Here is a 25,648-nt window from a genome sequence, read left to right as displayed (position 1 = left end):
GTAGTGTGTTCTGGGAATGATCTTCCATGAACTTCAAAATGATACAAACAGTAGAGAAAGGTTCCATTCTGTCCTCAAGGGATAAGTTACATTTGCCATAGTCTACATCATGAAAGCTGTTTGCATCTCTCCCATAAGTTTTGTATGCTCCAACACAAAAGGATTCAAACACTGATATCAATCCACATGTGAACAACAAGCCTAAAGACACCTCAGGTTTGCACTGTACAACCCTATTTCCCCAACTTTTTCAGAACCACCAAAAAAAAAAAATCCCTGCATGAATATTTTTTCTTTTATGTGACTACAAAATGAAGGGGCATTGTTGTAGAAGTGTCAGGAGATGTTGCAGGGGTGTACTTGGTAGCCATGCTGGTTTGAGACAAAAAGACATACAAAAAACTAGAACTCTTGGTTCCAAAATGATACTTTTTATTAGACCAACTGGAAAATGGCAAGAAAATTGTCCTTTTCTGCAAACTTTCGAGATCAAAGTCCCTTTGTCAGGCTCTGGGAAAAGTGTAGATGGCACAAGATTGTAAAAAACCCCCATAAGTAGAAAATAAATTTCATTTTTATGAAGTTTATTTTTATGAGTGTAGGATATGCTGCTACACTCTGGTACTGGAGCTTATATTATCCTTTATGACTTCAATTTCATTATTAATGTCTTCTACTTTACAAAATGCTATACTGAAGTAAAAGACAACAATAAACTAAGCAATTTAACAGCTTACCTTGTTGGAAACAAACTCTATAATTTCAATCTGCACTTTGCCATATATTCCAACTGTGTCTATTTTCTCAAGGTTGATTCTGTGTTTGTACAGAAGCAAGTGTTTTCCATTTACAGCCACCTGAAAAGGCATCATGACAGTTTTCTAATTTTTTAAATAATACACTCACACACACAGCCTCCCGCCACATTCTGATTGTCAACACACCACATGTCAGCAAATGAAGGATACTTAAACCTACTTAGATCTACATACATTTAATTTCAGTCTGACAGAGCTAGACCAACACACATTTTCCTATTTAGCATCTTCTTTAAACAGAAGGAGAACACTGTCCAGCACTCCTGTATGCAGGAAGTTTGGTGCAAGACTACCCTTTCTTACAAATAGAGATGAATAAAGCAGCAGCTAGTATGGGCAGGAAGATATATGTATGTATGATATGTATGTATGAAGACGTATGTGTGCTTACTCTTACAGTTTTGAAGGTACAAGTATATAAAACTTAGGCCTTGGACCATGTACAGCATGATGAAGTGCCTCAGCACTTTGTAGCACTACAGAAATTAAAATGCTTTAGGGCAGGGGTGGCCAACCCGCAGCTCCAGACTCCAAAACTTCCGAGTCCAAACTGAGTAATGTGCTCGCTGAGAGCAGTCGCATCATGCAACGTAACAGCTATGAAAACTGGTCACCGTGTGCTTGTGCAAAGATTCAAGGAGATGCATATTAACTTCTGAAGAGCCGCATGTGGCTCTGGAGCTGCAGGCTGGCCACCCCTGAACTAGGGACTGTATCCACATTCAGAGCCCCCTGGCTGGAGCACAGCAAGGTCACCACAAACAGGTGCTCTCTAGCCAATAAGGGACTGCTCCTTTGCTCTCCCAACTCCCACACCCAATCACTATCACCCTATCAGCCCCCCATGGAGGGCAACATGTGGTCCGAATGGCACCAGGACATCCCTAGGAGAGCCACTGTTGCCCCAGTCCCCCAAATGCAGCAGCAGCTGGTTTCTCTGCCACTGCGGCTGCTGAGGCTCCAGCTGTCCGTGAGGTCCCACCAGCAGCAGTGGCAGGATTCTTTGCTCCTGTTGCCACTGGGGCTCCAACCTGTCGCTGCTGCCCCAACAGGAGCAGCATCCTTTTCTGTCATTACCAGAAGCACCAGTAATCCTGTTGTGGTGTCAGAAAGGAGAGAGAAGGAGAGAAGATTGACTATGGATGCTGAGGGACTAGGAGACTTGCCAGTAATGCCACATTATGGACCAAAATTATTTAGTGCCCATTCGATGAGTCCATTCTATGATCTCTCTTTGTACGTACAGCATAAGTAAGCATAGTCAGTGCTCCTACATACTGTCATGCCCACAAAAACAGCCATGCTGCCGATGAATCTATTTGCAACTCACCTGGAATTTATCCTTCAAAACCATAAAGACAATCTTGAATGATTTGCCTTTTTGAAAAGGCATCTCATAAGTGATCTCTTCTGAACCCCATTTTTCCCTCTGCAATGTATTACAGACAATACAGCCAGATCTTTTGAAGCGGGGATTAAAGTGAAAGGCCACATCAGCACGAGGTTTTACACTACTGCCACACTGGAGGTCCACCTGGAACCTGGTCATAAGACAAAACACAATTGGTTCAGTTCTTCCAGAACGTGACCTCAGAGTTTCAAACATCTAATTAAGTTCTGACCTTAGTTTAAAGAGAGAGTTTTGCATTAAACCCTGATACACGGGGTGGGGGTATAACAAGAAATGAAAGTAAAAAGATTAGAATGTTTATGTAACAGGGAGTACCATACTGACTCGAATACAAGACAAGGTTTTTTCCTCCTAAGTAGCATGGGGAATCAAGCCCCTCATCTCATATTTGCATACAAGGATACCTCATTAAATACATTACTTATCATTAAAGTGCTGCCAACAGCATCATGTGCTCAGTAACAGAAACCAACTATGAAGTTAATTAAATGCAGTCGAGCATGACTAGGAACACACAGCCCATATTGGGCAAACATGCTGATGGGAGTCTTTTTTTTTTTTTTTTTTTTTTTTTAAAGACCAAAGGAAAAAACAAAAAACCAGAAGAAGGGCAAGTGTTCCCTCCACAGGGAACTGGCACCAGAGCTGAAGGTACTGACATACAAGGCTGGCACCAGGAGGGCCAGAGCCACTGCCAGAAATGCTACATTTGTTATGCTGATGGAAACCTTTACCACAAGGACAGTTTAGCCCATCTGAATAAGAAATGTGGTAGTGCCCCTTGCGTGCAATTTCCCTCAACGCTGACTTTTTCCAAGTCATGTGAGCCACTACACTGCATATATTTCAACTTCCTCTTTACTCCTACAGCTATCCCATTTCCAACAATTCCTGTTTCTTCATGATCCTTAAATGCCTACCAAACATCACCAAATGAGGCCCCAAACAGTTCAACCAGAATCCCTCTGTCACCCCCTCTCTCAGCCTTGCACATATGATTAACGTGTTCCTGCCCTCCAAGAGGTGGAGCTGGACCAGACTGTCCCATGCCTCATCTGCACATACATTTTTGGAGGATACCAGGACTCATGACAAGCACACCCAGTTTGTCATGGCTGAAGGGCTAATTAGCACGTGGATCCTTTTTGGGGGCAGAGGGGGTGAGGGAGCAGTATCTGGTGTACCCACACATACAGGCAGTGCTGAGCTATGGGGTCTTCATGGCTTGAAATGCTGTTGACTCTGCTGGGGCCCAACCCAATGAGCTACATGGTAAATCATAAGGTTTTTTTTACTTTGGACTAATACTATGCATAGTTTGTAAGCTATAAAATCAGGTACAAAAGCACTGCTTAAAAGTGTGTACCTGTGCTAAAACTTGCAGCATTTTCAAACAGGTCAAACACATCAATTCTGGATGAGTTAATTAAGTCTATGAGTACCATATGCAAATGACTACAGGTATGCTTATTTCAAGGCCAGTGTTTTCAAATTTGCCCCTCACTTCCCTTTTCCTGGCGGAGCAGGGTCTAAGAGTAAGGAAAGAAATGGGGAAGAAGCTGCAGGGAAGCAGAGGGTAAGGAGGCTAACCTGATCCCCCAGCTTTATTTTCCCTGCCATAACAGTGAGAGTGGGACAAATTTAAGGCAAACCTCCAATAATTAGATTCTATACCTGGAAAATTATAACTAATTTATAAATTTTTCCGTATGTAGAATCTACCTGTTGGGGAGGTCGTCTTACATTGAGGGATGTCTTGTATTTGAGTAAATACAGTATTAAGATACAGCTGGGTTTTTGGTTGTAGCCATGTTGGTCTAAGGCAGGCAAGGATCTTTGGGTAGATGTGATATCTTAAGTTCTTTGCAAGCTTTTGCATGCAGTCACCCTTCATCAGGCATAGGGAGTCTCTGCTTTGCCATGCTAAGATACAAAAAGTCAAAATTTGTTTTGAGGGCAGAAGGAAAGAAAAGGGGGAAAATAATTGTGTCTTTGAAAGTCTCCCCTTTAATTAATTTATGAGCATCAGAACAATGGTCAATCACCAGAGAATCTGAGCACCTCATATACACTTCAACCATCTTTACAATTGTCCTTCCTCCACTCATCATGGGGGCTCTGGCTCCTCCACCCTTCCCCTCCATCCCTTTGTTGTATAGAGGATAGAATCCCAGGTCTTCTGCTTCCCAGCATTATACCAGATCAGACTTCCTCCTCTCATTTGAGAACCAGTTTCTTCAAGTAGCACTTATTAAATATTATAATTTTACCATTAATTAGAAGGTTCTTGGATACAAGAAGCTACATGTATCAAATGGGAAACAGATATAAGGAGCAAGAGGACTGAGCAAAGATTGGCTCATTCTATTTAAATCTCACTCAGAAACTTCAATTTACCCCTTAGCTTCCCATTAACTCTCTGGGCAACACCCCATGCTGCTAGTCTACAATGATCAAAAGGCACAAAAATCAGTCTTTCTGCCTGCCATATTCTAATTTTTTAATTCAAATTAAAAGGCACAGAGATTTTATCCCTTTGAAAGATGATATGGGTTAATTTTTCAAGACTGAAAGAACTTCCCTATTAAAGCTTTCTTTCCAAAGATTTCAACCATTTTCAGTCATTCACACAAGTTAGGAGGTCTGTGCCCACTTAAAACAATGAGTCTCTCCACTGATTATAATAGATCATAAGTTCACAAAGCCCTGCCTTTACCGTAGAAAAATGAAGACATTTCCAAAGACCGTATGTTCCACAAGTGATGAAAAGCCATTTAAGGTTTGTTTAAGACCCCTCCTTCAAAGCTGATATTATGACTTCTTGAACAATAAATAGCTTTGTCACTACCTGTCAGCATCATCAGGAATGCTTCCACGCATCACAATGAGTTCTCCAGGAAGAAGACCGCTAAGGATACTCCCAACATATGGAATGACCTATGAGAAGGTGGGCAAAAATCAAAATATTCAAAAATAAGGTTTTGGGACATCCAAGCTAAAGACAATAAAAACAAAATGAATGGAGCAAAAAATCCAGGTCTCACTCATGAGTACAGCAAGGTTCTCTCCAGTCAGCAGTTGAAGCAGTTCTAGGTCTCACAACAGAAAATATGAACTTGAAAAGTTTTCATCTAAGCTGAAAAAACAGTTTTTATTGCAAGTTTTCAACTTTGCAAAACTCATTCTTGGCACAAGGGAGTTTAGGTAAATCCTTAAAAACTTCCTCAGTAGAGGAGAAAAGGGAAAAAACAACAACATTTCTCCTTCGGATTATAAGACGGTAAGAGTTTCAAGGGAACATTTCCAATGGCCAAGTAGTTATTGACCCTGCAGGAAAGAGACGGCAAGAGACCACACCCTTTGCACAAGACATTTGCTGATAAATCACAATAGTGGGAGAGAGAAAGAAAAACTGCCACCCATAAAAGACTGGAATTTGCAACTAAACGCTAGAGTATCGCCCAGCGCGTATTAGCACGGCAGACTAGGGCTGCCATTGCAGGAGGCTTGCTCCATTATAAACTGCAGCATGCTAAGTAAAGTCTTCAGGGATTTCAGCTGCTGAAAACTACCTACAAACCGCAATCTTCCAAGAGGCTTAAACTAGGCCAGGTTCTGTGTCCCCTCCTCCCCTCAAAGGACAAAAATACATACACCTGACACACAGTCCACTTCTTGCCAGGTCTGATTCCCTGCTTTGGAACGTGGGGGGTGCCAAAACATTTCCAATAAGAGGTTGCCAGACTTCACCTTGACAAAACTTCTTCCTTTTACTGAATTCTCTGAAATGGCTGAACTACATAAGCTGAAGTTAAAACGGAAAGGACCTAAAGCAAACGTTCAGTTTTTAAAAACTTAGCCAAATTCTAATTTTTTCAATGTGAAATTGTAAGCCACTTAAAACAGAGCCTTGATAAAAGGTGTCTGATGCTCCTAATTTTAATAGGTGCTACCACCCACCCTAGTCTACAACATAGACTCCCCAACGTGCCCTCTAAAGTTAAGGCCAACACTAGCTTCCCATTATATGCCCTCTTTTCAGCTTCCTCGTAAGTTAACCAATTAACCAAGACAACCAAGTAAAACTAATTAATCAATATACCCAGTAAGATAGACAAGAGATATACACCGTCATTCTACAAGCCAAAAAGTACATCTCTGACCCCCAAACGCAGCACTTGGCTAAGCACTCAACTTGCTTAAGGTTCACATTAGTACTGAAATGAGCCAATACAGCTACTCCTTGCTTAACGTCGTAGTTACGTTCTTGAAAATCGGACTTTAGCGAAACAACGTTAAGCGAATCCAGTTACGTCACAGTAGTTACCTACTAGCAGGCGGCAGCCAAACAACATTATAACCAAACATAGCGCGACTTTAAACAAGCACGTTCTCTAATAGACCAGTGACATAATAACGAAACAACGTTAACCGGGACAAAGTTAAGTGAGGAGTAACCTGTACCATCAAAACCCAGCAAGGCATACCATACTGCAGATTTGAGAGTGCTTTTCCCTCATTCTGAATGTGCTGGGAGAACACTGATCTCATGGACTCTCCGTAACTCAGGAACTATTCTGTAGGCAGCAGAGGTTTTTCTTCAGAGACATGAGAAATTTGGAGGTTTCTCAATCTTCTCATTGTGTGAAGAACACACCAAAAGGCTTTGCTGACATGACACTACAGTGTTTCTTGATGGACACCACTATCCATCTACTAAAGGAGAAGCTATTGAATTGATAGGGAGTTACCGGGTTACGGACTGCATTCTCCAGGTTGTCCAAGGACATCATCTTCCTTCCTCTAGTTCAGATCTGCTGAAGTCTGTCAGCTTCAAGACCAGCGATGACTTTTGAATATATTTGAAAGCTTGGACAGTTTTGATGGCACTCAAGTAGGATTTTCTTTGGAAAACAACAGTTAGCATTTAATTAAAAATCTTGTGTTAAAACAGTAGCTTTCAAAATATTAAGCCCTCAAGCTTCTTGCATGCTATTGAAAATTTCTTATGAGGGATATCTTTGTTTATATGTTTGGGAGTTTAAAGGTATGAAAATTAAGGGTTCAGTGGTATTAACAAGGCACAACCCTTAGTAAGGGGCAGTGTGTGCAGCTACAGAGTTTTACCAGGAGCTTTAGGAACATATTTACCTATTGAGATGCAATATTGCCTAAACTACCTGCTGTACATGGGAACATGGACAATGCCCTCTCTGTTTGGTCCAGACTTCTCTGGAGTTTAGCCCTGCCCTTGCACAGGTGAGCAAGAGGGAAATGTTCCTTCTTGTGTGAAAGGGACAAACAAAAATTGGTCCCAAAAGAGGAAGACATCAGGATAGATATGCACCTTTATATTATAACTAAATAAGATAGACAGCAAGCAAAATAAGAAAGACAACTAATTTGTTTTCTACTTTCCTCTCCCTCCTCCCCTACCCACCCATTCCTAAATCTTTCCAGGGAGAAAAGTCTGAAGGCTGTATTTCTTACTTTCTCTTGAGGGTTAAAAGATGGTTGCTCTCTCTTACGGGTTGTTTTACCTTTTGATGAGCAGTGATTGCAGCTACAAAGCAAAATCTGTTTTCTAGCAGTCTCCTTCAGTATATACAGTCTCCAGTATTAGCAAACAGCTGGTAGACTGTAATCCACAGAATTACTGAATAGTCAGCTACGAACAGAAATGAAACTACTGGTTCCCCGTTACAGCTACCCCTCCCTTCTTCACAATGGCATCCTGCAGTGGCCAAAATTCAGTACCCAAATGAAAGAAAGCCAAACTGCTTGCAGAATACCTTATGCAGACACACAAAACTTCATGTATTAACAGGAATTACTTATTCCTATTAATAGGGTCGGCTGGTGCTTTTAATCCACCCAATTCAAAAGGAGTTTACAGTAGGGCAAACTTCATTACCCTCAGTTTTCCCATCTCTAAAGATGCTGTTCATTCTGGGCCTCATTCCCAATAGTACAGAGAAGGCCAAAAGAACCAGAAGGAAAACCTGGATCTTCTGACTGCCAGTCTGACAGCTATCAGCTAGGCTATGCTGCCTCCCATGATCTGAGACAGCAATCTAGACTTCACTGAAAGAGGACGGTAGGACTCTGGAAAACAAAACAGCTGGAGAACTCTTATGACCTGGGCACAAAGTGCATAAACCTGGCGCAGTCTAAATCTTGGCAGGGCAGCCAACAGCAATGCAGGGGGATGGTGCCACTGGCAAGGCACAGAGAGACAGCAGCAATGTAGACCTTCACAACTGGAGACAAGAGAATGATTAAGAACTACGGGATCTTGCTTATGGGCTTGGGAGAGACATGACTAGCAATATTTGTAACACTAATCCCTCCAGGTAGCAGTGCTGCTGCTTTGCGATTACCAATTCTAACTGTAGGGCAGTGATACAACTCTGGGGTTTTACAAGACTGCAAGGTACAGATTTCTGGAAAAGGACTGCAGTAAAATGCTGTTGGAATTATCTAACTGCATAACAGTTCTTGCAGCAGACAATAAACACAAGCGCCCTAGGCGTTTCCATCACCTTCTAGGAAATGTAGGGGCTGCTGTCAGTTTAAAACCAAGAAGTGCTGGGTTTGTTAATATTAAAGTAGTCAAGTGAAACTTCTCCCTCCCCTCCTTTTTTAAAAACTAATCTCACTGAAGTTTGGCTTGGTGGGAGGGCGGGGGGTGGATATTTAATATGAATATAATGTAGATATACGGTCTGTAACATAAGCACCTCAAGACTGTGCCAGCAATCAGAACTAGAAAATACAAACCGATTCACTTAAAATATCCGTTAACAGATCAGAGACATTTTTAAACACAGGGAAGGGCAGGATTTTAACCTTACGGTGTCCTTGCACTCCTGTTCTTATTTCTTTTAATCGCTTCCCTGGAATGAATCAACCTTAGTTTCAGCATCTAAAAACAGCTACTTCTATTATTTGTTTTTATTCCTTTTTCTTTCTAAGGGGATGCTGTCCACCTAGATATACTCTGGTTTTTCATTTAACTTACCTTTGTAACTAACAACCCCTTGACAGATTCAAGCTGAAGTCTGACTGCAAATCAAGTATGTCTGTTCCCATTCCCGCCACTTGTGTTGGATTAATGCAGCTGGTCCCCCTGCTCATGCAGGGAAAATGGTTCCTCCATTTCCTGGTTTCTCTTTGCACTAACACAGTGACATCAGCAGGGATGCAGGGCTCAGACTGCCTCCACTAGCATTACCCTCCCCACTCCTTAAAGGAGCAGCTCCTGTTCAGCTCCCTCACTCATGCCTCCTTTTATTTCTTGCTGTTGCATGCCCATCTCTTTGTAGCTTACTGTTCAGCCCAGTCCTCAGATACAATTGAATTTTGTCCATCAGGACAGCTGTGAGGTTTTAATCATGGCAACACGGTGATCCTGGGGAAAGTGGCACTTCCTTCACCTTGATACAAACTCTCCGTGCCACTTGCGGGGCCGGACACAGGCATGGATGAACCAGGTGGCCACCCAAGGCCCAGACAGAAAGGAGGCCCGACAATTAAACAAAATGCAAAAAAATAAATAAATAAATAAAAAAGCACTCTCTCTGGCAAAGTGGGGCCCAATACTAAAAGTTCGCCCAGGGCCACCAGAAGTCTAGGTACAGCACTGGCCATTTGGCCTCTAACTTGGGGCCCAGCCTATCGCAGGTGCTTGTAGCATGGTGATGGATGAGCTTCAGATCCACCCTACAACTGGTTCCTGCTCTGTCATTCCACAAAAATACGAGTCAGGATTGTCATTTAGCATGACATTCACCACCGAGCAGGGATGGGTCCACTGCTACGTGAAACTGTGACGAGGCCTGCTAAGTAAGCTCCTTCTCCTGGGATAAGAAAAGGACTCCAATATCAGCAGAAGGAGGAGAGGTCCTAGGATGAGTGGCAGATTGCTCTCCCACACAAGCCCTACCTCAGTGGTCCAAAACGCCTTTCCCTCACACACCCAATCCCAAACACCTCTGAACAGGCTCACAAAGCAAAAATTTGAGGTTGAACATTTCCTTCCCATGTTGAGTCCCCCCATCCTAGCATTTTGTTATTGTCCCCTTATTCCCTAGTCCCATCACACCTTTGCCAAGTGCCTGCTTCTCTGCTTACATGGACTTGGGGTCTACTAGATGCTCCTACACAGACAGGGCAAAGGGCAGAGCAGTGCCCCAGGTGTTGTGGGGCACAAAAGTAGCCACTGTCACTGTGGCAGCTGATTGTACTACCACAAACCACACAGCACAGGCTGACGGTGTTCTGGGCATCAGCAGCTCGGCTGGGCATAGACCTGCCCTGCTACCCTTCTGCTAGCGTGACCACCTTTACACAATGCAAAAGCAGGACACATGCCCCTCACCGCCCCCTAGACAAGCTGCCTATAGCTCCATCCTGACCCCTGGCTGGGCCTCGCGGCTGTGCATTCCCACCCCAGCCCCAGGCCCAATGCACCACCCCAGCTGGGCAGTGACCCCAGCTGCCAATCCTACACCTCAAACTACCCTCCCATCCCCCCTGCATTGCCAATGCCACCCCCCACAATAGACTTATTTGCAGGTAGCTGGGGGAGCTGCTCTCTGCCGCTGCCTGGGCTGTATTGCTAGCCATGTTCATGTGTGTGCATGCACACATGCATGTGGCACCCCCTGCATCCCACTCCCCCAGTCCCAAGCAGCCCCTTGCAGGCTGACACTCTGCCAGTTTCTGCAGTTTTCTCACAGCAAACAGAAAACCCCGATCCCTGAACATGGTACTGGGAATCCAGGACAAATGCTGTCTCAGGCTGAATGTTTCTGGGACCAGGACTTGATGTTTAAATTTAGGGGCTGTCTTGCCCAACTAGAGATGGGTGGTCACCCTATGCTCTGCACACAGCTTGCCCCTTTGGGACTATTCACTCATCTTTGTTTCTCTAGTTAACCAGACCCATGATAGTGCAAGCAGCATGTTGTCTACACAAGACTATGTCTGGGACACAAGCCGTACACCAATATACCTTTCTGAAATTCTGTTCTGTGCTTGCTCACTAGTACTCTTAGTAACTGTGGAAGTAAGAGACTACCTCATTGAACTACATCCAACCTGTTATGGTCCAGCAGAAGGTTGTTATTCTCACAGCTGCTAAGATTGCAGCTGCACAGTAAGACTAACACTGTGGGGTCTCAGCAGAAGCTTTGCCTTGCCCCAGATGATACTTGTCAGCCCTGAGCACCAGCTGAGAACCTGTGACCTCCCCTACTGTTCACTGAAGCCTGGGTTATATTATAACTCTAAGCTGGATAACTCATGAGCCCAAACAGTTACCACACAGTTGCCATGGTCAACATGTGCCCCTGTCCTGCAGTCAGGAGTGGCTCAGGAAATTAAGAGTCTCTTGAGTTTGTGGTATTGCCCTGACCTGAATGCCTGCATGATATTTTGGACTGAATAGGAGAAAATAATATGGTTTTAATAATACAGTAAAAATAAAAAGAATAGGGAAAACACACCTATTCATTTATGCCTCCCCTGCTCCTCCCTGGGGAGCAACACATGCAGGTACAGTTTGCAGCATTGATGGATCCAATCCTTGACTGGCCTTGGTAAGAACAGAAGATTGGGCATTTATTTAAGCCAGCAGTTCCGAACCTTGGGTTGCAACCCAAATGAGGGTCGCGGGGGCAATGCCAGGGGTGCCATAAAGAAAGGACAAGCCATGCCACATGCCAGGAGCTCCCCCGCCCCTGCCCCTGCGCCACCACTGCTACACTCCATTCTCAGCAGCGGGTCCTAGCAAAAAAGGGTTGGGAACCACTGATCTAAGCATAGTGCCCTGCAGCCATGTTCTGCTAACATCAGTTTACTGGTTCCTAGCTCCTGGTGACAGTCTCAGGAGTGGCATCTGGCTTTCCCTCATTTCTTTCCTACCAAGTTTTCTTTCTAGGCTTTGGTTCCATCTCAGCTCAGCCTTCCTTTTATTCCTTATGGGTTCAATCTTTTATCCAGTAACTAAACAGAATATGCAATTCAAAAAAGTATGGACCAAATACTGAAAACATACTGTGGTGAAACTATTTCCACCAGGAAGCTACACTTGCTGCATAGAAGACAACACAAAAAAGACATTCAAAATACATGAAAAGTGGAGATTAAAAAAAAAAATCACAACATAGAAGCACCCTGAAGTAGTAAATTCAAGAACCAGTCCCTCTGTCTTTTACCCGAAGTCCTCCCAATTGACTTTTTCCTAGCCTAAGCAGGGATCTGTTCTAGTAGTAAAAATTACAACCTCTTTACTTACCATGCTGTACCAGAAGTCAGCTTACAAAGGTTGCATACACACATTCAAGTAATCTGGGAGAATTCCCCTGGTAGAAAGACTTAGCTGGAGACACCTGAACAGATATTCAAACCCTGAACCCTTGAACAGTAGAGAGTTTGCAGTGTTGATGCTGCACAGCCAGGGGGATCCTGTGTACACATCTCAGCATGCTCTGAAGGCTTCCTTAGTCTGCCAGGAGACAAAACAGTAGCAGTACATGGGGCATCCCTGATTGGCTAACCTAGCCTGCTCAAAGTGAGTCTGTTTCCCAGCAACACAATGTTGGATTGCAAAGGGGGCGTGTTTTGCAACCTGCTTGGCTGCAGCAGCAGAGTGTACCAAGTGACACACTGTCCCCTGGGGGGGGGGGGAAGAAATGCCCCCGGGGGGGGGGGGGAAGCAAAGCACCCTGGGATGCTGGAGGTAGGGTTGCCACTGACACATCCCCAGAATATAAGACATCCCCTTGGTGAGGGGTGGGACCACTGGCCCCTTTGGCCAATCAGTGGTAAGTGGCAGGACAACTGCCTCAGCCAATCAGCAGCAAGGGGTAGGGCCACTGGGATCCTTCACCTCCCTCTATCCCTGGCTAGTTCCAAAACCTACTCCTCCTAGCTGTGCACTGCCCTACTTCTAGGCACAACCAATAGAATCACAAGGACAAATGCTTGACATGTATCTCCACCGATGAACTGAAAAAGCAGGAGTTTTTGCAATCTGTTCCTCATTCAGAAATGCATAGGAGACAAAGGGTTTAAAAACAGGACAGTCTGATATAAGAATGGTCACCCCAGCTGGAGATCAATTCGGTGGCTTCTCAGAAGAAAATGCATATGAACATTCACTTTCCCAGGAGAAACTCTGTTGGGAGCAATTTGACCCTGGTTGTTCCCAGGTTATTTTTGTCCTGGAGTGTCCATTTTTGCTCCAAGAGAAAAATCCTAAATATCTGTATGCTTGTAGTTTCTCCTGAGAGGGCAGGAGAAAATGATTGTCTGTATGTGGCCAAAAACATGCATGTTCTTGAATATACTTCCTGCAGACAGACGTAGAAAGATGGCTGCTGATTAGGTATTACTTTTTTACGTTACTAAGGTAAGAGGCTCAGAAAAGTTACTTTACTTTGAAAACTAACCTTTTATTCTTAAAAGGTGACCAGCAGCAGGCTGGGCATCCATCCCAGCATCATACTGCTTTCTTCATGCTATTTCTAACTCCTGAAGGGAGATTTTATTTCAGAAACTAGGGATGTCATTGTCAGCACTCTATCCAGTTTGAGGAGTTAGAGGAGACGTTGTGCATTTTGCCTACTCATCTTCTCTGGGTTCATGTAGCTAAATAAGGAGCTTCATTACATATTCTGTACCTTGTTATCAGCACTGTACCTAGACTCCTGGTGGCCCCAGGCAAACTTTTAGTATCAGGTCCCCCTTCACCAGAGATAATAATAATAATTTTTAAATTACCATTTTGGGCCCTCTTTCTGTCTGGCCCCGGGCGGCCTCTTGGTTCGCCCAGGCCTGTGTCTGGCCCTGCTTGTTATGGGATATAGTTGTTGCATTCCATACTATTTACATGAAAAAAGAGAACAGTGATGCTTGGCATAGGTATATTGCAATGTTTGATGCATTTGGCTCCTTCCCATGAGAGATGTCATGTGTCTAATTTGTTACAGTTGCAGAACGGAAGTGGTGAAGTGGCCATGGGTTCATAAGGAGAAAGCATAAGACAAGCTTAGGGAGACAAAGCCTGGCTATGAAGATTTTAATTTGGAAAATTAGAACTGAGTAGATGAATTGTGGTTCATTTGGTGCAGACAGAAAAAAAGAACTTTAACTTACTTGAGCAATTAATTTTTTTAGTCACTGTTTACCTGGTAAGAGACTATAGTATGTAGTTTTTTCCACAGTCCTGTGAGTATTTTGATTAAGATGCCAATTATATTTCTGAAGCAACAGTAGCTGCAAAAAAATACCGTTATCATGGTATAATTCACAGAACCTGAAACTACATGTTAACTACGCATCCATTACAAAGCCATGTTGAGATACCGATCTCCCCAGCAACAACAATAGAAATACAAGAGGTGAAAGATCCAAAAAGCATACTCTGAAAACATGCTTTTTAATAGGGGTAGGAGAAGACTCAGACAGAAGATCATGGAGGCTTCAAACTTTGACATCCAGCTGAGCTGAAATAGCAAGTAAATTGTACTTCTTCCTCCCTGGCTGTTTATATCACTGAAAAAAATGTGGCTTAGATGACTACATTAAGCTAGGACTTTTGCTATTGCTTTCTTAAAATATTGGGATAGCTTGTGTGACAGGCTGGCTGGTAATGACTTAGCCCAGGGGTTTTGAAAGGGCAAAAGATGATTGGAGGACTTGGGATTCCCTTTCCTCACCAATCTGGTAATGATTTGGCCCAGGGGTTTTGAAGGGGTAAAAGAATTGGAGGACTTGGGATTCCCTTTCCTCACCAATCAGGCCCCAGAGACTCAACCTCCAGGTCCCCTGATTGGCCCTGTGGGTCACCTGGAGGGGGATAAAAGGGGCAGCGGGGCTAACTCAAGGGAGACCAGCGAGGGACCACAAGGAAGGAGCTTCAAGGAGCTGGCAAGAGCTGAGCCAGCGGGGCAGGAGCAGTTGCCCCAGAAGAGCCTGAAGGAGTAGGACCTGCAGGCAGCACTGGGGTCCTCAGCAGTGCAGTATGCAGCTGGCAGGAGAGGCTCCCCGCTGGGCTCCAGCATCCCCTATGAGAGGCTGTGGCCAGCAGGAAAGGGTCTCCAGCTCCAGCAAGATCTGAGCAGCAACGTGAGAGGTTCCCAGCTCTGCTTCCAGCTCCTTCAATCAGAGCCCAGGCAGCTCGACGTGAGGCTGGGGCTTCAGGAAAGTCAAGACCCCTCGCAGCTGGGAGCAGTACCAGCACTGGTGTGGCAGACTTTCTGCCTACCATGTGGGAGATCCGCGTTCAAGTCCCAGCTTTAGTGACTTGGGGTGAGTGAGCCAAGGAGAAATTCCTCTTGCAGTGGGAAGGGGCCATTGTGTTTTCCCCCTTTCTCCCCCTCCAGGTACCTAGGCCCTATATTCCTTGTAATTTGATATTTTGTACCTTTTGTATTTCCAGTAATACCAACCAGTGGTGTTTGTTCTGCTGTTTGTGTTTTACATTTTGGTGAACCCTGTCTTTTGACAACTGGATGAATATGTCTATGATTGTAAGTGTCTAACCTTTGTTGAATCCTGCCCCTTTGGGGCATTGTAGTGTCCCCTGTGCCCCCCCTGGTTTATACTGGTTATGTTCCCAGTATTGTTCCCTCATTAAAAGTTATATGGTTAAGTCCCCATTGGTGGTCTGGCTCTGCTCTATAGGGGGAGGAGAGTTCCTACACCTTCCACAGTGCTTGTGCTCCTGCTCTGTTCCCTTCAATTGGAGAGGGGGTACCTCTTGGAGTACCACCCGGGTTACACTTGTAACCTTATGGTTTAAGATGTGTGTGCTTTCTTCCATTTAATTTATAGTGTCATTTGGAGAGAGAGCTTCAGGTTTGAAGAGTGAGAAGTTGGATGCTCTAAGACCTCAGCACCTTTCAGGCACTGGGATGATAATCTTTAGGGTTCCTTCATGCTGACAAGTCATGGCATATTCCTCAACCCACTCACTTTTGAGAGCCTACCTTGACCTTCTCTTTCCATTTCCAGGAAGAGATTTCTCTTCTGAACCATCAGTCAGAGGTACCAGTGACCAAAAGGCTCTTCCAGAGCTGTGATGTTACTGCCTCTGCTGTGAGTCACTTCTTCACAGCTTTTAAAGAGGCTGTTTTACAAAAATACTTCTAAAGAAGTAACTTAGCTGAAGTTTAAAGATGAGCTTCTATTTATACTGAAAATTCCAGCAATAAGACTTCTCTGTAAACCCTGACAGCCAAACTTTCCCCAGTAATTTCTGCAGTGTTTTTCCCAAAGCCTATGCCATTGCTTATTTATGCTTACAGAAGCAGTTATTAGCTTTCCACATAAAGCAGAGTCTGTTCTAAGAACAAGCTTAAAACCACTGAAGATGAAAATGAAGAAATGTGGGTGCCTGTCTGGCAGATAGCCACCCACCTACGAGAAACACCTACAATAGACTTAGCCAGACCATCCAGCAAATTAAGCTTTACACAAGTAATAATTGCTTAACTTATCTAATAAGCACATTCAGTCACATTTCAGTTTTTGACCTATGAAAATTCATATGTAAGATCAGAAAACTGCAAATATAACTGTCGTCAAACATGTCAGAATAGAAATGAAGACTAGACTTAATCCACATTGGTATATGCCATTAATATGCACCGTCTGTGATTTAATTCTGTTAATTAACAAGTGTTTGAATGATCAGGATCAGGAGCGCTCCTTTTCTGGAGAACACGGGTTTGCTCCAACATGCCCAGATACCTCCGCTCATGGCTAAATATGGTCAAACACTGCCTCAAAGTTTAAACACCTATGAGCAAGTTTGTCAAATATTTTTACTGTGACTTATAAAACCTAGTCATCGCTTTAACAGATTCTGACTACAGTACTGCCAACCCTACCACGTCAAAAATCACGAGACAAACTCTTAAAATTCAAGAGATTCGGTATGTAAATCATGAGATTATTTTTCAAGTGTGTGGCGGGGGGGAGGGGTGCTGTTATTTGCAACGGTGTGGGTGTGTGTGGGGTTTGGAGGCTGGGGAGGGTGGCACACTCTGGCAGGATGTGGGATACTGTGGGTCAGGGCTGTGGCTTGGGAGTGAGGGGCAGACACACAGATGGGTCAGGTCACAGGTCATGCAACAGAGCCACAGGTGGCTCATCCAGAGGTGTGGGGGAGGGGGGTAGTCAGCTCCCCGCCACTGTGCGTACCCCTGGAGAGGCATGGGAGGCATATGCCCCCCTGATTTGTGTGCAGGGCAGAGGTGGGCAGCCTGCTGCAGGCTACACCCTGCTGCCTTTGCCCCGGGAGCTGTGCAATGTCATGTGTGCCTCCTGCTGCTTGAGCAGGGGACATATGGCACAGCCAGTGCATGGCTCCAATGGCAAAGGCTGCAGAGTGCAGAGAGCCCCAGCCCGCAGCAGACAGCTCGCCTCTGCCCCACACACAAATCCAGGGGGCACATGCCCCCCATACCTCCCCCAGGGGGTACACACAGCAGTGGGGACACATTTCCCACCCCCCCCCAGGCCTCTGGACAAGCCACCCACAGCTCTGTCATACAACCTGCCCTGGCCCCAGGGCCCCATTCACCCCAGCCCCTAGCCCATTCCCTCCACCACCATGGGGGCCTCGATCTGCCCCCTGCACCTCTTCCCTTTTCCCCTCCCCACACCCTCCACAGACTTACCAGCTGGGCACTCTCTAACATGCCAGAAGAAAAAATCCTGAGATTTGAGGGCTGTATCCCAAGATCATGAGTTAGGGTTAATTTGACTTGGAAATCGCAAGTCTCACAATTTTTTTCGCAAGAGTTGACATTATGAATACAGCAGCCTTTCAGAGCCCTCAGTCTTCCTTTTTCCTCAGTGACTGACTGTGGCACAGTTTGTAATATTTCTGGGTTCAATGTATTCTCATTGTAGTAGTGTTGCATGCCTCAGTTTCCCAGACTAGCTTGTAAACTGGGAAAGAATAGGTGAATAGTGCTTTGAAGCAGACATAGGACAATCTGCCATCAAATCTCTCAGCTTCAGGGTCATCAAGAAAACAATCAGCCGCACTAGAGCTCCACTGAATTCAAGCCCCAGCCCTTCCAGAGTCCTTTTGCTGTTTCTGGTGCAGAGGAGGGGCTTCAAAGAAGCCCAAGGCAAAGAGGCTTTTTTTTTGAAAAGGGGCAAGGAGTGGGGGAACAAGAAAGAGAGGTTAGAAAGAACAGCCAGGGCTGAGATTCTGCCAAGGAGCTGGCCTAGGCACCATGGACTCTGCCTGTTGTATTGTTGACTAATAAATGCTGTATCATTGACTAACAAATGCTGTTTCTGTTGAAAAGCTGCTTGGTTTGCTTCATGAGATTTCAGATGCATTCCATGAGCTGAGCCAGCAGGTAGCTCTCAAGGGCGCCACCGATTTTCATAGACATTAGGGCTGGAAGGGACCTTGGAAGATCATCAAGTCCAGCCCCCTACCCCAGGGGCAGGAAGTCAGCTGGGGTCAAATGATCCCGAGAAAGATAAACATCCAAACATTTCTTAAAAGAGTCCAGAGTAGGTGCTTGCACCACCACTGTAGGGAGTCAATTCCAGGCCCTGGGGGCTTGGACGATAACCAGGGGAGGTCAAGGACCAAAAGGTTTCATCTCAGAGTCCTTTATACCAGGGTTTGTCAGTTACCCAGATCTGGCCCACAGAACCAGGGGGCTTCATGTGGACTGTGGCTGGGCAGCAGTGGGGGTGGGAGAGCTTTGTGAGCACCATGACTGGGATCTCTGTGCACATCCTGGCCTTGTGGGGTGGGGAGGGGATTGCATATGCCATGGCTGGGCAACAGGGAGAAGCAGCAGTCACAGTGGGTCCAGCGGCTGAGTTGGGTTGATCCAGCCCACAGCTCCAAAACCTGGACAACCACTGGTTTAGACTGTCACAAAGAAGAGGTATTTTCCTCTGATGACAACCCCAATGACAGTTTGAGAAAAACAGTCCTTCTTCAAGGGGTTACTGAAAGTGCACAAACATGTGCTCTGTTTTAATCAGGGTGACTGCAGGAACCCTGCTATTGCCCAACAGTTTTCTTATTTTGATGCCATAGCCACTAAAATTGCCATATGTTCTCACTTACAATACACATTTTTTCCCCCAAATCAGCTCCTGGAAGTTGGGGCGTACGTAAGTGAGGAAATATGGTAATACCAGCTTCTGTATTGTAAGCTTCTGTTCGGGAAAGTGGTGAAAGTAATGCTGTACCTTTACAGGGAACAGCACAATGATGAAGCTGGGCTACCTAGCTACTGCTACTCAGTTACTTACTGTTACTTACCAGTATTTTCAAGGAAAGGTCTTTTTTCTTCATTCTGCCTGAAATAAACAAAGGTGAGGATCTTATTCTCAGACATGTTGTATGTGAGAAAATATAGTACTGCCAGGGTGGATAAAGATCAACTATTTTTTTTTATTTTATTTTTTTTTTTAAATCAGGTTTTTTTTTTTAAAGATGCTTTAAAAAAAAACCCTATATAAAAATAGTTTTAATTTAAGATATGTTAAAGCTCAAAGATATCATCATGGAATAGAGATTACAGCTTCTAGTTATATACTATTTGAGACAATATATTCATGTAACCTTTTTAGACATGTTTTATAAAGAGGTCACAACAGGCCATGGACTATAGTAAGGACCCAATTTTATGGGATTCTCATAGGTCCCTCTATAGATTAGTAAAGATTAAAGAAAACCACTCTACCCAGTGGGGCTCAGTGCTCAGTCTAGAAGATCCCATTAAGCATCTCTGTGATGCTTAGTTTCAGTTCTCAAAGGGTGGATTTGTTTCCAGAGAAAACATCCTTGTTAACAGCAGCATATGGAGATAAGAGATAACAAACCTGATTACCTACCCATCAACCCTCTTGTCTCTGCAAGTTTGTGTGCACAGAGTCAAGACCTTACATTTCTCTAGAAGTGCAACATTTCAAGAAGGTAAATGCATAAAGGATATCAAACAAGAATGCACTTTTTGTAGAAAATAATGATTAAATCAAGGCTTCCTGGCAGGTGATTTAAATCATGATTTAAATCAAATCCACCCGGGGTACTGCACTTGTGAGTCATATGGCAGAGGTTCCCTTGTGCACTATTTATGAAGTGTCTATTGTGTAGTACTCTCATAGTCAATGATTAAATCTTTACTTTGCTTATGTATAAGTAGAGCCAAGAATGAGCTGTAGTCTTCAAAGTAACAGTTAATCATTCAAATACTAATTAGCATGAGGAAAACTGCAGCTCCCCCCTCCCAAACTCATTGCTATACCACATACCAGAAAAATCAGACTACTGAACTGTAAAAGCAGTGTGGTGCAAGATGATGGTAAAATTAAGGACTTAATTTTGATCTCAGAACAGCTTTATGTTAGCAAATCTCCAACTCCCGATTTGCACCAATTCAAGATGAGAAAAAGCCCTACAAGATAAACCAGTTAAAAAGATGGGCAGTATGAGGTAGTGATGGATCATTAACACTGTTATGCCATGAATTAATTGCACCAATTGCCAGAGCATGAATCAAAAAGACTATTTGGTTTTAAGTTTTTAGGGGGCTCTTCTAGCTCTTCCCTAGCAAGTTCATGGTTGAGCACAGATTAATAAGAAAAGTCAGTCTTCAAGTCGTATTAAACTAAACCCTACAGACACTTTTTAACAAGAAGAGCTGCATGTAGATCCATTAAGGAGCTCAATAGATTGCATGAAACATGGGGCTTCCTTCGACCTCAGCTTAATAGCCTTTCAATTTTATTCCTTTAATCATATCCATTACATTTGCTTTAAAGTGGGGGGGGGGACACACACAATCTACAACCCATGGAGTTGAGGGTCTGTGACAGCTGTATTGTACTGACAGTATTTCTAGGGCAGAGGGCTTCAACTGCATGGTGATCTGGCAACAGGGAGAAGCGGCTGCCACAGCTGCACTGCAGGGGAGTGGTGGCAGCATCAGCAGTGCGGGTGCAGGCTGGGTTGAAAAAGTGGTCTGTGCTCAAAGCTAAACTCCCTTCAAGTGGACCCCTATTGGGCAAACATTGCTGACCCCTGCATTTCTAGGTCAGGGTTTTTTGTTTTTTAGTTTTGTTTTTTTTTAAAAAGGGGAAACTGTTTTTAAGAGTTGGGTTTTTTTTGAACACCAGAAAAGACAAGACAAGACCTTTCTCATTGGCTCCCTAAGTTTGGAGCACCCAAGCATACTAGGCATCTCTGTTTGACCTGCAAGTTCCCTTAGCACCTACAGTTGTACCCTCTGTGCACACCCAAAATGGTTGGTCTGAGTAAGGGAGATTAAGATTCAGATCAAGCTTCATCAGCTAGTTCTGGTAGGCACATTCAGAGCCTGTCCACCATACCCCAAACGGATGGGGCCTTCCACACACGCACACAGTTCTGGACACTCTTTTTTAAACTTTGGGCTTTTCAAAAAAGAGGGCAGTGAGGGGAGATTTTTAAAAAAAATAAAGAATTGGTTAAAGCATACATCCATGAAGTGGCAGACTTCTAGGTCTTGCCCAGCCTGAGAAGATCCAAACCCAGCCTTCACTCTAATTACCTTGCTATAAGTTAGGTTACATCAAGGCACCCTCCACATCATTTTGAAACTGTGCCACTGTGGAGAAAAGTATGCAAGACTCACAGGATGTAAAGGAGAGTACAAGAGAGAGCCTGATTTTAGGCTCATAGATCTGCAGCTGTAAGAGGGCCCTGGGTTCTCGTCCCCATTTCAAAACAAAGTTTTTTTTAACATAAAATGTGTGATAAGTCCTGCAAGCAAGAAGTGGACTCCCAGCTGACTGCCATTAACCCTAGGCCACAGGGTCATGTTCCTTTTGCATGCTCTCTGGTCCCATGACTTCTGCATTCTTGCCTGTCTAGTGGCCCAGCTTCAATAGGAAAGGCATGGCAGTTAGTGCATCCCTCTTAGGAGACGTGGAAGTGAAGCCCTGAGGCCGAGAACAGAATTAAACCCATCTCCCTCCACTTCCTGTGAGAGTGCTCTGCCCACTAGATTATTACAAGGAGGAGGAAGGAAGTAGCCATGGTCAAAACATGTCAAAGAAGCAGAGCTTGTTTTTTATTTTATAAAGAAGTGTACACACCCCTAAACTCAGAAGATTATTCGGGGCTCTGAATCCCAGTGGGTGAAGAGACCTCCCCCCTGCCTTAGGTATACAAGCTTCAAAAAGGGGTGGGAAATTTCACACACACCCCCTGGTCTCCAGCACTGTCTGTAGGAAGCATGGGTAGCTCACTGCCCAGCACAAAGATTTTTCAGATGGTTCTTCTGTGGTGCCTCATTCCTCATGCATCTAGATGAAGAACCAGCATCAGAGAGTTTTGATTGTACTCTCTGGGCCAGGGGCCCCAATTCCTTTATTTGATCACCTACCGTCAATCTGCAGGTTGTTTATTCTGAGTGTTATAGCAGTGGGATCTTATTCCAAGTGACTAAGATACTGTTCCTTTTTTAAAGATCTCTAAACTATAGAACTCTCTCAAAATGCACACCTCTCTTTTCCTATTGAAGCCATTGTTGTATAATCTTATCCTTTGCTTTCCCTTTTTAACTAAGTGATTAAGATCAGCCGTTTTTTGTGTATAGTAGCACCATTCAACCCCAACAGGATCCAGGCTCTCTTGTATCAAACCTATAAACAAGAGACCATCACCCATCTTCCAGCCTAATCAGACTAGTGGTGCCCAACTTTTTGGTCCCATGGGCTGGATGAGCAGTGCCAAGTTGGGCTACAGGGCCCCATCCCTCAACTCAAGGCTTAGATATTTGCCAGCAGGTTCCCCTGCTGCCAAATATCCAGACAGTGTGTGTCACCTCTTGCTGTCCTGGGTGACATGCCTCTGTGGGTCAGATTTGGCCTGCAGGCTGGGGGCTGAGCACTCCTGAAATAGACTGTAGACAGGAAATAGCAATGTCCCCATTTCACACACAAAAGACTGAGCAATCTGCTCCTACTAATAAAATAAGTTTGTGGTGAAGTTAAATAAGCTGTAACCCTAGGACCTATAGTCCAGTACCTTACAGACAAAAACATAATTTCTTGCAATTATTTAATTTTATTTAATTTCCATTTGCTGTGGGAGTATGTAGGTACAAAAATGTATATACTGTTTAGCTAATTCATTCAAAAAAGGCTCACAATTTTCCTACTGAAAAGACTGCAGTACTACATTTTACCAAAAGGTGGTATAGGTGTCTGGTAATTAGTCCTGTGGGATAAGGTTTGAAAACTCATTTAAATACGGAGGGTTAGAGAATTGTTTTGCCACAATGGTCAAGGATTATATTTCCTGATATCTTTTATTGAACTAACTCTACCATTGGTCCAATAAAAGAAATTACCAAAAGGAAAAAAAACCCAAAAAATCCTTGCCTCTCTTTCAACAAGCTATTGAAGTTTTATCTGGAAGACAGACAGATCTCATTTTGGATAGGCCATTCATGGGCTAATGAATAAACCTAGTGGTTTGGCTGGGTATGGACCAGCTTTCCCAAGCCAACCAACATCAAGAGAATCAGGCATCACTCAGCATATTGATAAAAATCAGTATGGCTTGCAAGAAAAATTATATGCCCTTTTCCTTCTGCCTGCCTTACTAGGTGCATAAACATGTATTTTTCATTCTGTATTCTGACCCATGTGTGGTTTATATGAATTAATCTATCATGCCAAGCATCCCTCCTTCAAACCATGAGCAATTTTTTGCATCCAAATTGGAGAACAGATAATTTTTGTAGTTATGAAAAGCATTTGATAGTTTCAATACCACAGGAAAGATATACAGAACATTTGCCTATAACAATATAAATTCTATGGCTTTATTTCTGGGTTCCTTATGAAGAACATGAAGTCAAAACTTTTGCTCCGTGTGGTTACAACTAAACAAGCTGTTTTTCCACATACATCTGTAGAGAAAAGACCAGTCACTCCACCTACAACTTTCATTTCCACATTTGTGGGTTTTCAAGTTAAGCCTCTCTCCTCCCCTCCCTCCCCCTACCTCCAATCTTACATACTTTGTAGTCCTCCCATTGCCGTCCCTCTCAACTAAAGAATACTTGTAAAACCATCATCAGGTCTTTAACAGGCTAGAATTCTAGGAAACGGTTAAAAAGAAAGGTTTATTATTGTCCTGCTTGTTCTATTTTTACAGAACCTGCTCTACTTGTCAGACATTTGAGAGATTTATAGGGCTCTCCTTCCCACCGGGTTTGAACAGCTCAATCAAGCTGTGTACATCCTCGGCGCTCCTCTGAAGTAGGGAATCCTCATTTCACCTTTGGGAAGCTAAGGCTTAGAGAAGTTAAGGACCAAATCTCTAAAGGCACAGAGGGCCTTGTTACACAGTATACTTAGCACAGCTAATTTTAACTGGCATTAAAATTAACATGTGCTCTGAGCAGTCACTCGTTAAGGGTTAATACCCCCTGCAAGGTGCACTGCTCTGACCTGCCCTTAGAGGGCTGGTGAGCAGGGGTATGGCTAGGAGCCAGGTTGGCTGGGTGCCTGCCCAGCTTACCTCCTGTTAGGGGCAGGGCATGTGGTCCAAATCGTGAGCAGCCAGGGTCCCACTGGGCCTGCCAGCCCCTGCCTACCTGCAATCTAGGTTCCCCATGCTCCATGTCAGCCCGGATTAGGCCTGCCACCATCTCCCTACTTCCCCCCCAGCCCTGATCTCCAGGGCTGCCCCCTGTCCCGGCCAGCCCTTATGCTCACCCCTGCCTCCTATATCCCTTACCTGCGCTGTGGGTACTGTCCCAAGGGAGCATGTAGGAAAAGGGAACCCAGGATGGGAAGGACAGGGGGACACAAAAGGGAGCCCAGAATAGGAGGGGAGAGGAAATTCTTACCTTTAGGTGCTCCCCCAGCTGCCCCCACTGTCACTGTGGGGCGAGGTAGAGCAGTTGGGAGTGGTGCCTCTCCTAGCTGTTCAGAGGGCCCTTGGTATACATTTCCCTTCTCCAGTGGATACTCCTGTTTTAAGGGCCATTAACATGTTAAGTTAAGGTGTTACAGCATCCTTAGGCATGTAGCACAACTTAGGAAAGCCCTAGTTTCTACAGCACCCTCTCCCTCAGCTCACTATGGCAGTATTTGCCCTGCCTCAGTTTCCCCTACAGCTTCATTAACCAGCACTTATCTGCAACAGGATTTGGAGCTTAGCAACTTCCCGTAATCCTCTGGCTAACTCACGTGGCAATACCACTCCTTCCCCAGCACCTGAGTTCCAAAATGAGCCACTTGGCAGGCATATTTAATGACTGTCGTATCAAGGCTCTGCACCTGGCACCTGCCCATTACTACTAGTGTTGTACAAACGGCTAGTTTCGTGCCCCTGGAGGCTTTTCTAATACACCTCAAGGAG

General features: G+C 44.4%; 1 protein-coding gene across 9 annotated transcripts in view; it reads right to left on the bottom strand.

Annotated features, from left to right (window-relative positions):
* LGALS8 (galectin 8) overlaps nt 1–25,385 on the bottom strand; it is a 35,665-nt gene extending 10,280 nt beyond the window's left edge. For 4 of the 9 annotated variants that reach the window (XM_025213558.1, XM_006016354.2, XM_006016359.2 and 1 more), the window contains exons 1-5: nt 9,251–9,400; nt 6,981–7,133; nt 5,078–5,166; nt 2,149–2,359; nt 738–857 (exon numbers count right to left, since the gene is read on the bottom strand). In XM_025213558.1, coding sequence (XP_025069343.1) covers nt 738–857; nt 2,149–2,359; nt 5,078–5,166; nt 6,981–7,022 — 462 coding nt within the window. In that variant the 5' untranslated portion in view covers nt 7,023–7,133; nt 9,251–9,400. Of the gene's footprint in view, nt 1–737; nt 858–2,148; nt 2,360–5,077; nt 5,167–6,980; nt 7,134–7,719; nt 8,336–8,368; nt 8,490–9,250; nt 9,401–12,529; nt 12,718–25,133 lie in introns of those variants that run through there. The other 5 variants (XM_025213529.1, XM_006016355.2, XM_006016357.3 and 2 more) reach the window with 5 other exon arrangements.
* Between the last annotated feature and the right edge of the window lie 263 nt (nt 25,386–25,648).

The sequence above is a fragment of the Alligator sinensis genome, unplaced genomic scaffold (assembly GCF_000455745.1).
Source record: "Alligator sinensis unplaced genomic scaffold, ASM45574v1 scaffold93_2, whole genome shotgun sequence".
Classification (NCBI taxonomy): Eukaryota; Metazoa; Chordata; order Crocodylia; family Alligatoridae; genus Alligator; species Alligator sinensis.
Note: the sequence above shows the minus strand (reverse complement) of the source record. Positions and strands in the feature narration are given on the sequence as shown.